Source organism: Thunnus thynnus, chromosome 8, assembly GCF_963924715.1.
Source record: "Thunnus thynnus chromosome 8, fThuThy2.1, whole genome shotgun sequence".
In the NCBI taxonomy this organism is placed as follows: domain Eukaryota; kingdom Metazoa; phylum Chordata; class Actinopteri; order Scombriformes; family Scombridae; genus Thunnus; species Thunnus thynnus.
This window is the reverse complement of record NC_089524.1, coordinates 13,104,625-13,120,636: the sequence shown is the minus strand read 5'-3', so window position 1 is coordinate 13,120,636 and position 16,012 is coordinate 13,104,625. Positions and strand designations below refer to the sequence as shown.

The 16,012-nt window shown below is 37.3% G+C and overlaps 2 protein-coding genes and 1 long non-coding RNA gene across 8 annotated transcripts in view; 2 read left to right on the top strand and 1 right to left on the bottom strand.

The window, feature by feature from the left end:
• Positions 1-5,008, top strand: part of kank3 (KN motif and ankyrin repeat domains 3) — a 35,173-nt gene extending 30,165 nt beyond the window's left edge. For all 4 annotated transcript variants that reach the window (XM_067596597.1, XM_067596595.1, XM_067596596.1 and 1 more), the window contains 3 exons: positions 838-1,038; positions 3,214-3,315; positions 4,270-5,008. In XM_067596597.1, the coding sequence (XP_067452698.1) occupies positions 838-1,038; positions 3,214-3,315; positions 4,270-4,329 (363 nt within the window). In that variant the 3' untranslated portion in view covers positions 4,330-5,008. The remainder of the gene's footprint in view (positions 1-837; positions 1,039-3,213; positions 3,316-4,269) is intronic.
• LOC137187596 (uncharacterized) overlaps positions 3,229-16,012 on the bottom strand; it is a 42,060-nt gene continuing 29,276 nt past the window's right edge. For all 3 annotated transcript variants that reach the window (XR_010929243.1, XR_010929241.1, XR_010929242.1), the window contains 3 exons: positions 5,427-5,508; positions 3,569-3,641; positions 3,229-3,333 (listed from right to left, as the gene is read on the bottom strand). This is a non-coding gene — a long non-coding RNA (uncharacterized lncRNA). The remainder of the gene's footprint in view (positions 3,334-3,568; positions 3,642-5,426; positions 5,509-16,012) is intronic.
• LOC137187595 (GTP cyclohydrolase 1-like) lies at positions 5,909-15,315 on the top strand. The gene is made up of 6 exons (XM_067596612.1): positions 5,909-13,242; positions 13,633-13,742; positions 14,092-14,147; positions 14,254-14,285; positions 14,372-14,456; positions 14,725-15,315. Exons 1-6 carry the CDS (start codon positions 12,981-12,983, stop codon positions 14,852-14,854), a joined length of 675 nt encoding a protein of 224 aa, XP_067452713.1. The 5' UTR covers positions 5,909-12,980; the 3' UTR covers positions 14,855-15,315.

Genomic DNA, 16,012 nt, shown 5'->3' with positions numbered 1-16,012 from the left:
TATAGCATCACTGACTATAAATCCAATTACTGATGCTTGTTATTGTTGCTGTGGGGAACAAAACACAAGGCACGCAATGAAATTTTAGAGTCAGGAATTTTAAGTCATACTATTTTCTGTTCTGTTTTAATTTTAGCTTTTGGGTTGGGGAGTGCTAAATTACATTTGAAAAAGATACTTATGTAACTTATTTTTAATTAGTGACTCAATTTTTTAAAAAGTTCAAAATTTAAGGACCCATTTGTGATTATACCTCTAGAGACCTCTTTTATGACTAAGTTTGACTTCTTGAACAATGCATTATTTTTTATATACCTACACTTAGTTGCTCTCCATGCTATAATAAACAGTGAGCACTGTTGAGGGGAAGCAGCAGCCTTAAAGGCCAGCGGGGCAGGCTTGCTGTGGTAAGGCCACTAATTTGAACCCCTTAACTGACAAGGAAAATGTAGGTTGAGTGAATGAATGACTGCTGCATAATAACTGAAATGCTCTGAAGCAACTACAGTTTCTGAGGAGCTGTACAGCACAAGGCTGGATGCACTGTGCTGGGATGCATTTAGCTATAAATAAGAAAATAAAGTAGTGCAGTGCTAAGAAGTACATAGAAAACTTTCTCTGTATAGATAAAAGTACACACTATACATTTCTATAGTTTAAGTCAGCACTTTCCTCATTCCCATTGTTTCAGATAGTGGAACAGGAGGATTGGTATTAGTTTATGTTGTTAGGAGGTGGTAATCTTACTGTTAATGGATAGGCTAACCCATCTGACAGGCTCTTAAAAACTGCATTCTTTTTGGAAAATATTACCTTTATACTTCTTTACCTTTGCAGGCCGGCCAGACAGCGTTGATGCTAGCTGTTAGTCACGGTAGGCAGGAGATGGTGCGGGCACTGCTGGAGTGTGGCGCCGACGTAAACGTGCAGGACGATGAGGGATCTACGGCGCTGATGTGTGCCAGCGAACATGGCCGAGCTGAAATCGTCAAGCTGCTCCTGGAACAGCCTGGCTGCGACATCTCCATCATTGATAATGTAAGACATTTACATTTTAGTTTACTCTGTTAACCTCACAATCATTGCAACAAAAGATAAATCAATTACCATCGTGATAATTTTCCAGAGCTGTAAAATTCTTTCTTTAAGTATTATAAACCGCAGTGTTTTGGTGTCTGATAAAACCTACGAAATCATGGATCTGTAACTCAAACCAGACTTCCTGCATCGTATTCATGTCTCATCAGTACCTGAAGCAACACGCCCACCAACGCAGCTCCCGGTGTTATTTTAGTGAAGGGCTGTTTTCAGTCTGAATGCCTGCTTACTCTGAGCCAACTGCTGGATGTCTGACAGCTGAAAACATCTGAGTGCGTTCACGTCTGGGATTCAGCTTAATCTGTGCTCAGGAAACGACTCCTCATGGGAATTTTTTTTTTTTTTTTGGGTCTATGCAGTTTCCTTTTCTTGTCACCACCTTTTGCTGTTCTTTCGTTTTTTCTCAGTTAGCAAGACAGGCTGAAAGCTAAAGAGCCACGGTCAGATTAGTTTTCTCTGTCCTTCCCTCAAATCAGTGTTGTTTACAGGAAACACAATCACTGCACTACACACAAGCCCCCAGGAGATGAATTAAAAAGCCACAACTGCAGAATTGCAGAATTCAGACACAATGCCCTGCAGGCTTTGGCAGCAGTCCTCTGCATATCTCACCACATGACCCATGCACAAGTCAGAAGCAATTGTTAGTTTACAAAAAATGTCCTGTCCTAAAAAAAAAAAAAAGTAAGTCAATGAGGAATCATTTCTAAACTCTGAAGAATCCATCATACCCAAGATTTATCATTTTGTCAACCAATTGAAATGTATCACAAATTGTTTAGATTTTTACCACCATTATGTCCGCAGATTATTTACTTTTCTAGCAGAAATCTCTCTCTGGGAAGAAACTCTTCTCATTGCTGCTTCTGACATTTCTTACTTCTTTGTTAATCTGTACTTGCCTTGTGTTTTAAAGTGATTTTACACTGGATTGGTCTGGATGCTTGAAGAACCGCCAGGCAGAGAGATATTTGATTGTTCACATCTGTGCCATAATGAGTTGGCCATTCAGTGCAGGCTGCTCTTGGATTGTGTTTCACTGCAGCACAGCACAGCTGGACCAAGAGGTGGACTTGCAGGGTGGGGGGAGCGGTCAGTCATGATTTGACATGCTGCTCTCAGCATGACAAATCGTGACTGTAAGGCACAGTGGTGTTACATATTTAAAGGAGTGCAGTGCCAGTTTTTTCAGTCTGATTCTCATTGCATGTATTTTATTAACTAGGGGTTTAACGGTTCATGATTTGTCCAAAGCTGTTTGCTATGTGACTTTCTAGTTCAGTATACCCCATCAATGAAAACATTTCTGTTGATTTAGCTGAATACTGTCTATTAGGTCTACATCTTGGCATGTGTAGAACATAGAGGTTAATGTGTGAGGTTTCCACAGTTGTTGTCTTTTAGCTAGACCATGCTAGTCAGGTTAGCTTCTGGATGTATAGCTCATATGGGGAATGCAAAGAGTAACTGGAAGTGCCTCCAATGTTATTTAGGCCTTTTGTTTGGAAGCGTTATGGTTTCTCTGAAGTTACAGCTACACTGGGCAAAGAGTGGAACGGACAAATTGTGTGCAGGTCAGTCAGTCCAATATAGATATCTGGGCATGGAGAAAAAAAAAAAAGATAATTATATATATTGGCTGACAGTTTTGATAAGGGTACCAAAATTATTATTTTTTAACTTGTGACTGAGATATGTACTAAGTGTACCAAGTAGGACATTTCACAGGGGAAAAATCCAATCCAACAATATATAAAGCCTTTATTACTCTATTACTAATAGCTTGAAAAGTACAATTACAAGAACAAAGAAAAGCTGAGGATAAAGGCTGGATGAATGTCATGTTTATTTACTGGCCGACATCCATCATGAGAGCAATGTAACATCTAGACAGCCATAGTCTTATAATACAGAGGGTGTTGAAGTGGCTGGAAAAAGGAACAACCATGCGTAATGATGATCACATGGTCCATCTCTAACTGTAAAGCTCTCTATTCTACTTAGAAAGTCTTTCTCGTGTTTTCAGGGTCAATGAACTCACTTTTCTCCCTCTTCCCTTCTTTTATCTCTGCTTCGGTTTCTCCCTTTCTCTTTCCTCCTCCCTTCTGTCTACAGGATGGCAGCAATGCTTTGTCCATTGCACTGGAGGCGTCTCACAACGACACAGCTGTGCTGCTCTACGCCCACATGAACTATGCAAAGACCCAGACTGCTTTGGTGAGTCCACCTTCCCATCTAATGTGCCCAAACAGAGACAAGACTTTGATTCAGGGAAATAGGGAACATCTACATAGTCTGAGTCAGTGAGGATGAGGAAGTCACATTTTGACCTTTAAGGTGACTGTAATTTTGCATAAAAAATACAATAAGAATTTTGTTGTAAGCTATATCAGATAAAAGGATACATGTAAAAGAGAGACGTACTGCAAAACCAGTCAAACAAACACTCTCCCAGTATAAAATGACCTACCTTATAACGAATGGGTGGCTACCTTTTAGTTTTGATGCAAACTCCCCAGTGCAGTTTTTTCAGGTTTAACAGCCTATAAAAGATGAATAAATATCAGCAGTTGGAGTCAAGAATTCACTTTTTAGTTGGCACTGGTTCATTTTTGTGGGTCACAAGCTGTAAAGTGTGAACGCTACCAGCTTTAAAACTGCTGGGGAATCAGCAGATTTAAGTGCAGGTCACACTCAACATAACTGTACAGTGAGAAATGACTCTTGTGTTTAAAGTGGGTAGGGTCAACTCCACAGCAGAGCTCCAGGCTGTAGTTTGGGTGTGGGCAACACTGACCAGAGGTGCACTGCTGCCCCCTATAGGTGTTACTAAGCTCCTTTGGATTGTTTTCTATTTGGGAAGCATACAACTTTATTATCTAAATAGTAAAATATTACTACCACTGTATGGTTTTTTTTTAATTAATCATGTTAAATGAATCTAAAATTACAATGTGAATACAATTAAGACTGTTTTTTTTTTAAATGAATATACTGATTATTAACAGTCAACAGTAATAGTGTATCTATATTATATTTAGTATCTGTATAGAGGCTTCTTGCACACTAGTTATTAGTTACTAGTTAAAAGTTAGTTAAACCCTTTAAACAACTCAACAATTTATATTCATTTACAGAATAATAAGCCCTGTCGTTCACATTGTCTTTCAGGGGAGTCCGAAGGCCCCGAGGAGCCCCACCAGCACCCACAAGCCTTGGCCTGCAGAGTGACATTAGGCGGACAGACCAGCAAACATAACTGGATCTGAGCTGTGAAAAGCTCCACTGGAATTTACTTAAATATATATGTATTTATATATTGCCATATGTCCTGCATTTATAAGTATTGTTAATATGAGAATATTATTTTTCCATAAAAGTTGTGAAAGGTTATATTATATACTTGACTAATATGAGCTCCTAGCATGTTTAAATGAGGTCTCCGGCACTTGACAGGAGATTAGACCTTACATTTATTATTTGCACTCCACTAATGTATTTTATTCTTAAGGGCAACACACAGCTGCGGTATATGAAGTACATCAAAAAACATGCACCCACTGTTTTCTATGTACATGCTTGTCAAGATATGCATTTCCTAATTCCCAGTGTCGACACTCCAGTAAAGCAACTATTTTATCAGTTGCTCCTTGGATTGGCTGAACCCAGCTACTATACTTTAACAACTTCTGCCTGTATGGAGGGTCAGGTGTGTGCTATGGACATCAAATGACACGGCGTGGCCGGTGTGTGTGTTGCCCTTTAGTCTTCCCTTTCTGTCCTGCCCTGGCTAACTGATCTGTGAACCTCTTTGCCTCCGTAGTCTGCACTAACTGTCTGTTTATTGTATGTTCATATAAATATATACATATATATATATTCATGTCTGAAATAAACATATTTACATAAATGTTGCAAAATGGATGTTTTTCTTTAACCTTACAAACTGTTTTCCAAATAGATAGGCAATCTAAACTCACCACAGTTTCACCAGCTAGCTAAAAGGTAAGCAACATTAGTTGTGTGAATTACGTAAAGGTAATTTTATCTGTATAGCCAAATATCACAAATTTGCTTCATGGGACTGTACACTCTGTACAGTAATACAACATTCTCTGTCCTTGGACCCTTGATTTAGATGAGAAAAAACTCTCCCTAAAAACCATTTAACAGGGAAAAAAATGAAAGAAACCTCAGAAAGAGCAAGAAAGGAGGGATCCCTCCTCTAGGATGGATAGACTTGCTGTAGATGTTGGGTGTATGAAATAGACTAAGATAGTAAAATTGCAGGACAAACAGGACGAGGTGTTTGTGACATACAGTCCTACCTGGGCTGAGCAGAGACACGCTTCGTCTGCTTATGTGCTGTGAAGTATGGAGGTGTTCACCTGAATTCTGAAGACAAGGTATCTGAAAAGACCCACAAGAACAGTAGTTAGAGCACAACAAAATAAATAATTGTAATTGTATAATCGCGAGGGAGTAAGTGAACTTCCTGGTATATCTGGGGCATTAAAACATTTTTCTGGTATTGTAATGTGTGTGTAGCACTGAGTCATCACTTGACCAGATTTCAATGTCTGATCTAGTTTTAAATGCACAATATGTAATTTCAGCCGCTAGGGGTCTCTCAATCAAAACAATGACAAAAGAAAGAGTTTGATGATGTTGTGAAGTAGCGTTGGATCATGGGAGTTATTGTCTTAATTGTTAAACAACCAGCTTTGCTGGGTTAGGATTACTCCAGTGTTCATGGTTCAGGATGTTTTTAACAGGAGTCGAATTATCCACAGAGGTCTCCTCTGCAAAACAAACAGACACAGTGATTAAAACCTAAAAACACTGAATAAAGCAGTTTCACATAAAAAAAAAAATCTGTGTTTCTCCAACACTGTTCAGTGGACACAGGACAATCAGGGGGGCTGCTAGCGGAGCTGCTGCTAAAGTTTGCTTGGTGTGTTTCTCTGATAACTTAAGATCCAGACGTCCAATGACTAAACCCTTCATCAGGTTAAAAGATATAGTTAAAAATGACCAAGACCTAAAAAGTTTGCAAAAAGTGGCTTAAAACTGAAAAGTCAATTCATGGCAGTATCTGGCAGACAACCACAAGGCCGATGCGTATGCGTATACTCTTTGGTAGACGCCATTGACAGGTGACCAAATGAAACGGACTGTTACCTTGATTAAAATTAAGGATTTCTCTGGGTTTGAAAATTGATGGAAACATTTGGGACTAAACAAAATATATAACATAGGTCTAGTTGTTTTTAGACATTTTAATGCAGAATAGTTACATATTATAGCTTTAAATTCAAGTTTTTGTACTGCTGCTTGTTTTTAGACAGCATTTGAACTTCAATCTGATGGTGAAGAGGATGTATAATCTTAGATTTTGGGAAGAAGCCCTAAATTTAATGCTATCATTTTCAAATGATACCAAATATCAAAGCTGCATACTAAACTGCACGTCTTGGACTCCAAGACGTGATAATAATATACTAGTTTGTGGTTTTTGTTGGGACGAAGTGACTTGAGTTTTCATACACTATCTGCTAATAGCAACTAGAGCATGATTAAGGTGTTTTATGATTATGTTTAGGCTACAGATGGGTGATAATAATGATATATTTTGTGACATGTATAATAATAATAACGATATATAATGTGTCAACTATCAGAGATGTTGTCATACTGTTCATACAGTAGTAGCTATCTAGGCTGATGCAGATAATGTGGCAAATCAATGAGGACTGCTTTATATTAATACTGGATTTTATAAGAAGAAATCCATAACAAAATTCTAGTAAAGCAAATGTGGTAAATATGTGAAAAGTGTCCTCGAAACAAAAGGAAAATACATACAAGACTGTGGAAACAGAGTATGCAAAATTAGATATTTTACAGCCACAACACAAAGAGAAGATACAACAAAGAGCTGTTTGAGTTGGCTGAGCTAACTGTGCCAAATGCTCTCATGTGGACAATGGAGTGTGAATTATGTCAACTGACATCGTCTTTGTTAGAGTTGCAACTCTGCATCAAAGAGACTGATGATCGTTTCACCTTCCAAGTGTGTCACTGTGCATAATTCTAATTAACATTTTTAAAGTGACGGTTACTCTCCACCAGACATTCTAGTTCAACAGGATTACTACTGATATTCTTGGAATATCAAGACCATATTTCACCTGAGGTCAAGTACACAGTTCATCTGCATCTGTCCTTTATCTTACATTTTCTAAACCAGCTTCCCAAACACAAGCTGGTTGGACTTAAACCTGAGAACATCCTGAAATTCTTGGTCAGTGTCACACTGGTGTGTAGAGGGATTTTTTTTTTGTCCCCATTCCCTGAGTCCTTTAATATTAAGTGCTTATAAAGAGTCTGGGGCCGAAGAATTGTGCTTAACTGAACTTTCAAATCCACGCGGACACATACAGTTCCAGTTGAAAGTTCGAACAGACCATCCCATTCACTTCAATGAGAAAGTGTCTTGCATTGAGAAAGCTTATACCACCGTACTGAGTGAGCTTGGAGGGGATGTTGAATGGGAGGGGCTTCTATGTACACCACTACAGGCAGCCAAAGCCATGCAGTTCCTCACCAAAGGCTACAAGGAAACAACCTGAGGTGAGGACAGCGTTTTTCTTAGCACACAAGCCAGTGTAGAAATTAAGATGATAGTGGCAATCTAGATTTGTCAATACTTTTATGACTCCAAGTGCAGATATAATAATAAATAGATTCTGTGTAAATTATGAACGTGCTTTAGACATCTGTGATCATTTAAACAACCTCCTTTGTGCATTTCAGTCACATGTGCATAGTGATGAGAAATTTGCCGAAGACGAACACCAGCACTGTTTCAAATGTCATACTGGGACCAGGAATTGGTACAAGGAAGATACAAAGAATATCTACCAAAAAGTGAAATGAATAACGGATAATATTTATTTAATGTAGTGGATACATAGTGCTTCACATTGTGTACATGTATAGATATTATGATTCCTATGTTCCTGTATGTGTATTTTTATGATTCTATACTTTTAAAATGTATGGTATTGCATTAAACTGTGTTTATCATACAAAGATGGGATATGATCCAATTTTGTCCAGTGTGATTCTGTGTGTTCACAATCATAGTTTAAGTTTGACACTTTAAATCAGTTTATATATCGCATGCCATGAGTTGACTGTATTACAGAAACATGACCAAGTATGACATAGAATCACAATATCACAGACATGGACATGTATACACATCACAACAAAATTAATCAACATCATCCAATCTCAAATTCCTGCACCAGTAATTCTCTACCTAAATGTAGGTTTAAATCTGGATTTATACTTCTGCGTTACGGGCTTACACTATATCTATAGAGGCAACGTGTGTAGGCTGCGAGGACAAGCCGCAAGCTACTGTATGTTGTAGCTGACGTGGGCCTCTTCAAAAATTTTACATACACAGTTTCTGTGGGTAATATAGCTAAAGCACCATATGGCCTGATCTTGTATAATACATTCATGTAGCGTTTGGTGATGATATCAACGTCAAATCTGATGCTCAACCATAAATCAAAAGGGTATCAGTGGGACTCATGTTAACACCTTACATTGAATTTAAACCTGCATTAACAGATTTTTGTGGCCACTTGGGGGCAGCAGAAACAAGTTGTGAACACAACACTAATGAACACTGACTGAAGGTGAAACTGGTCTTGATGATCACTGTCTGAGCAAACAAATAAAGCATAGAAAAGTGTGTTGATTGTAGAGCTACACACCTGTTTAACTTAAAAATGCTGTAAGACTTCAATAAGTGCATTACGTTTTATTTTTTATTTTATTTTATTTATTTGCACTGTAAAATAAAGCAGAAGAAATTGTGCAGGTGAGATTTAGAAAACCCCTAGAGGATACAAATACAAAAGTCATGTAATCCAAAAAAATAAGCAAAACCAACCATAGAATCAAAATAATAAATTATTTTATGTTTACCTTTTGAACTTATGACTAGTGTGAAATTAAGTGAACACTGCCAGCTGGAATGTCTAAATTCTTACACAGAAACATTTTTTTGGTCAGATGGACGGCAATTGTAGGCAAAAATGAAGAAGAAATACAAGCAAAATAACTAGCCATGAGCAGCTGCTGTCAGTAGTTATGGACAAAGCAGTTCTTTACAGTAGACTGAATCATTAGAATCAGTTCATTAAAAAGATTCATTCACCGAATTGTTCAGTGCTTGACCGGAGCTCTGACTGCATAGTCCCACTCACTGAACTGAAACACGGCCAAGCGCTCAGTTCGGGTCGCTAACTGGTGATCTGAGAGTGGTTGTTCGTTAAGGATAAGCCTGTGAGCTGAGAATTTAGTTGGATAAAGATACTGTTCCAAACTGAAAGCTGCTATAACAAAGTCCTACCCTGTTATGTATAGCATGTATATTTTCGCAACATCTAATTATTAAATAAAATATTTGGTACTACTTCCTAATTTGAGACTTCAAGACATGAGAGGGAGGATGAGAGAGAGGGGTGGGATTGAGCTGCTCAGCGACTGTCTATCACCCAGGGCTGATGTTCTCTGTGTACACTCAGTGAACAAATCACTGAACACGCACCGTTCCCTTGCAGTGAAAGGATCTGAGACAGTATCAGCCATCTGTTTTTTCATATTGCAGGTTTCACAAAGCATTGTAAACTATGAAAGGTGGTAAGATTCAAAAAATTTTTTTTATTATATAGAGATTAGCAGCGACACACACACACACACACACGCGCTGCATTCAGTGAGTGTATCCCTCTGGCTGTCAGTACAGTAATGTTATATGCGTGTGTGTGCATTGTTTTGTTCGCAAACGACAACACTAGCTGTCAGACTCTCTGTGTCTGCACTGAAAACACAGAGAGTGCGCTAGAGCTTTGACGGTCACTAGAAGCACATTCATGGCCCTTTGTAAAAGTTTCTGTGTTACCTGTGTTGCAGCTGAACTAGCGGCTCTACTACAGCTCTCCGGTGTGTGTCTGTGTTTGTGTGTGTGTGTGTGTCTGTGGGGGACTGTCAGCACGTAGCCGTAGCCCCACTGTTTATCATGTTAATGTTTAGCTTACCATCGTCACTCATCAGATCTGAATATCTTGTTAAGCTCTGAATATAGCACAGTTATTCATCAGTGGGTTGTGTGTTGTGTTTACTGCCACAGAAAAGGAATAAATCTTTGGGTTATTAGCACAACGTTGCCTCTCTGTTGACTATCAGACTTAGGAACGCTATCAGCAGCTCTGTGTGAGGCACAAACTGAGGCTGCAGTAAGCAGTGTTGAAATTATATTATTATATTTATATTTTATTTATATTTGGAAGTATTTCTAGGGCTGAAGGTCTGCTGGTCTGTGCGCATTGTGAAATGTCAATTTTGCATCTTGATTAAAAAAAATTGGAATTCGTATTTTATCTACCCGGGCGGGTTGCCCAAGTAGAGCTTATGTACGGGAAATGCTGCACTGTGTGGTGGACAGTTCATCATGTCAAATGTGTTTGCATTATAGCCAAAAACACACTTTACAGTGGGATTTTTGAGGTGAAACCATTAGAAATGTCTGAAAAACAGAGGAACAAAGAGTCTGTAACATACATAGTTGTTCACTTGACTGTCCTCATCACAGTGAAGCCCAAGGCTTAAATAGCCCTTTGTGTTGTGGGTAAACAGGATTTAAATTTTCATACTAATTTTTCATAGTTCTACATGATTTGTGTTCTGCTCTTCCTGCTTTATGTTCCATTTTGTTTCGAAGAAGTGACCAGTTTTGTTTCCTAGAAATTCTTGGTTTCCCCTAACTATTGTATTATTCCTAGAATCCCTATTATTAGTATTTTCAGTTTTCTCTTTGCCTTTTCTGTATTTGGCATGTAGACCAATTATACGTATCTCTTTAAAGAGAACAAAAAGGTTTTTAAAAGACGATGAGGTTAAACATATTAATAATTAATACTTAAATAATAAATAAGAAATATGGTCTTGAAATTATGTTAATGCAGCAATGATCTGCAGAAGCAATTAATGTCAATGGGTAAGATTTAAGTTCAGGGCAAAAAGTGGCGTAATGGTTATGTTGATGTCACCCAGGTAAAATATGTGGAGGTCTTTTCTTTTGTCACTGAACCCTGACTTCTGATCTAATCGGTCTCAAGTCTTCTGCAAATCAGAGCACAGGGCTTCTAGGTATTTACAATTAAATCACAGGATCAGTCAAATGCTGCTCCATGGTATTAGCAGCAAGATTATTGCAAGTGTTGGAAAAGGGGGGTCGTCATATAATCAGGGTTTCCTTTTGGCCAATATGGTATTTAGGAACCAATTATTTTATAACATCTGAGGTTTAAATTATTTTTTTTTATGGCGGTTATCATGATGGTTTGAATGGCTTCGCTAATTTGCATGGTAAGGGAAAAAAAAAATCAATACCAACGCAGCTCTAACATGGACTCATATTTATTCATATGTGTACATTTATATCTACTGATAGACTGAGACTATTGATTATGTGTGTACATATTTATAGACTGTACATATGTTCACTCATCCAGAGATCCAGTGCAGATATCTAGGGCCAGCTGCTCAGTGTTTTACTTTATCTTTATTTTTATTTATATTTTTATTATTATCTTGGTTTGGTGCTGGACACTCTACTCTTTATTTTCTGACATTTTACAGACAGAACATTTAATCAGTTAATCAAGTAAATAATTTGTCGATTTCACGGTAATGAAAATAATCTTTAGTTGTAGCCTTAAACTAAACTAATTTTTTGTTTTCCATTTGTTGTCCATTTTACAGTCACAAATAGCAGACATTCACAGGTATTCAGTTTAAAGTATTTACTACCAATATAAATATATTCTGACATGCTTCACATATAGTCCACATGCAAAAAACATTTTTTTGTTTGGCTTATTAAACAGGAAACTGAGTTTTAAAGTTTTGATCAAATGTCCTTTGACTCATCAGTTTAACAGTTCTATCCCAGCAGCTTTCAGGAGTACAATTAGTCTGGTGACAGTCACACTTGGCTACTATCATGCAAGTAATACATCCATTATTTGGTTATTTTATATTTGATTATGGTTACTTAGATTGTGTGAAAACATTTTTTTAATTTACTTTTAATATATTTACTCTAAAATGCTCTGCCAGCAGTAGTGCCTTTATATAAACAAAAAAGGGATGAAGATACCATGCATGAAGAATTTAATTTTTCCAGCTCTAGTATTTTTCATAACTTTTTTTTTAGACTCCTGCTTTTTATGTTTTCCATCTTATTCCTAATACTCTATACTCTTATCCAAAACTTTACATGAAACATAAGACAGTCGAGGGCTGTATTTTAGAATTCTGCTTAATCTCATTTGGTTTCATTTCACTGGTCCATGTAGACAAAGGCTCCAGAAGAATGTTAAGGATTGCATGTGAGTGGCGGTTGTTCCGAGCACTCAAGACTAGTCTTCTGTGACCTCAAATCAGAGCATGGGACTTCTAGGTATTTAAACTCAAATCACAGGATCAGTCAGATGCTGCTTCATTGCATTATATGCAAGAGAATTTTGAAACTGATTTATGTGGTAATTAGATACCTTGTCTGTCTGGAAGGTTAAGGCCTGCAAGAGACGACAAATGGGGAAATTATTCACATGTTATTATTTCCTTCATGGGTATCTTGAGGCTTCAGTGATGTTGTAGCCTCACGGCTCCACATCAGGCTTTAAAAACCAAGGGGATGTCCTTTTTGAGACCACTGAGCCAACAGCGTACCACTGGGCCTGTTTAATTGTATCCTGCAGTGTCTTTCGCTGAAAGTAGTACTAAGAGCCAGAATGGAGTATCACCATGCTTCAGAGATGAATGGAGTAGTTGCAGAGTACCTGAACATGCGTGTTGAGTCTAAACAAAATAGTTTATGCAAAGAAGAGAAGGAAACTGTAGATGCAACAAAACTGCCTCATATTGAGAAAGCTTATACTACTGTACTGAGTGAGCTTGGAGAGGATGTCGAACGGGAGGGACTTCTACGTACACCACTACGTGCAGCCAAAGCCATGCAGTTCCTCACCAAAGGCTACAAGGAAACAACCCAAGGTGAGGACAGCTTTTTCTTTGTTTTTGTTTTTTCGGATGACAAAAGCTTATCAATACTTTCACATGAGCCATTTGCCATATTATATTTTTGAAAAAGTGAGTTGAAATTTTACCATAAACACATTTAAAGAAGGGCAAAAGAACACTTCAAAGAACAAAGAAAACTTCAATATGGCAATTATACACTTTCTGGCCCACAGCTACACTATATTATAAAGAGTTGTCCTGTTCCCATTTTCCATTTTTCGAAACATTAAAGTTTCAATCGTCCTATTATGCTAAATTCTAGGTCCTAACTAATGGACACATTGGTCACTTTGTCACTTTTAATATAATGTATTTGCTCCAGTATAAGAGAGACTGTAAAGCTAACATTTAATCTCCACACAGATATCATGAACGATGCTATCTTTGATGAGAACCATGAGGAGATGGTGATTGTAAAGGGCATTGATTTGTTCTCTCTCTGTGAACATCATCTGGTGCCCTTCTTTGGCAAGGTAATTTAATAAATTCTGTCCTGAACTGTGGATTAATGTAATGCAATGCTGTATTCTTGAGGCCATTACTGATATTGATATTTGAGAATTAAAAATCTGATTAAAAAATATACTGGCTAATTCTCATTTTTTAAACACACATTTTGAGAAGGATCACTTATATTTAGTTATTTAAAAGTCGTGACCAAAATATGTGCTACTGAGCATGACATTTTACACTTAATTTTGTCAGTGTTACCTGTCAATTACCTTAACCGTACCCTTTGGTACTTACCTGCTGACATACATGCTGATAGCAATGTATCTGTGATAAGCTTTAAGTCATATTTGCTTTGTTTCAATTTTTCAGGCTCACATAGCATACCTCCCAAACAAGAAAGTGGTTGGTCTGAGCAAACTTGCTAGGTACGTAAAAACAACACACACACACACACACACACACACACACATGCACGCACGCACGCACGCACCAACATCTGATTCATAATTTTTATTTTTTATATTCTTTCAGAATTGTTGAGATCTACAGCAGGAGGCTTCAAGGTAAAAACACTGTTCACTACAGTTATTTCTTTTGTTATGATCTTTGTTTTTTCTGCAGTACATTTAATGTGTTGTTTTCTCTACAGTTCAGGAACGTCTAACTAAAGAGATTGCTTCAGCTATCTCTGAAGCATTGGAGCCTGCTGGAGTGGCAGTAGTTATCGAGGCTGTGTGAGTATTCAGCTTTTGTTGCCTCCATTTCAGACATGGATCAAATGTTTTTTAAGAAACCGCTGGAACTTAAATTTCCTTAATCTCTTCTGGATAACTAACTCAGTATATTTAACCATAACATGATGAAGATGGCTAAAGATAGTTAAACAGAGATGATAGTTTCAAGGGTGCCTTCATTTACGTCATACAAGTTCAACACTGTGAGTTACAAAGCTAACCTTTGGGGTTTCATGGTAACTTTAAAATCCTCCTTTGTGCATTTCAGTCACATGTGCATGGTGATGAGAGGAGTGCAGAAGATGAACGCCAGTACTGTTACAAGTGTCATGCTGGGAACATTTAACGATGATCCCAAGACCAGGAAGGAGTTTCTTGCCCTCACAATGAAGAAATGAGTCGTTTTTATCAGCAGTTCAACAGAGGGAATTGTTTTAACAAGTAACACTTAGTTATACTTGATTTCATTGTGTTCTTTATCTCTGCCGGTTTTATTTTCAGTGAAAAGGTGTATTTTATGGGGTTGGTGGCAGCCTTTCTTGAGCTGGTATCTTTGTATGTTTAAATATATATTACTGGAATGTCTCACAAAAAATCCATTGGAATGTGAATTCTGTACAACATAGTGTTAAATTAACAAATGATCGTAATATTTAATTTATGTCATAGTTACATGTAAATGTTTACAATGTAAATGTACATGGAAAAATAAATGGAAAGCTATTGTTATTTCCCTTGTGTTTATCCTTATTTTTTATGTTTTTAAGTGAGTGCCCCAGTTATTCTGGATAGTATTACATGTAGTTTCCTAACAGCAATGTCAGGATAATGGATCATAGTTTACATAGGGTTTGATACAATTAATCATTAATAACTAAATTTAATTTATGATAAATATCTCAGTATAACATAAAACATACAGTAGTCCATCACATTAAAAACATACACAGTAGGCCTGCAATTATTTTCTTTAGCGAGTCATCTGACAAATATTTTCTTGATTAATTGATTTGTTCTTTGGTCTATAAAATGTCAGAAATGTGTGAAAAATGTTGATCACTGTGTCCCAAAGCTCAAGATGCAACCCAAAATGTCTTATTTTCTCCCGACCAACAGTCCACAACCTACAAACATATTCAATTTACTATCGTAGAAGACTAAAGAAACTAGAAAATACTCAGATTTAAGAAGCTAGAACCACAGAACTGTGATTTTTTTCTTAAAGAATGACTCAAAGCGATTAACAAGATTAACAAAATAGTTGGCGATTAATTTTCTCTCGATCGACTAATTAAATCATTGCAGCTCTAATACACAGCACAATAAAACATTCCAACATTTCTTGTACTGATACACAAACACAAGCAGCCAAGAAATAAAATGTATTTATAAGCCTGTTACGTAAAATTCGAGAAGCACTAAATTTCGGATCTCCTTATACCTCATCATCATGTCATTAAACATGATGTAAAAGTCACCACCATATTGGGAGCGTTTACTCAACAGCTGTTGAAGACCAGCACTGCAGGAAGATAATATAACCAGATCATCTGCAC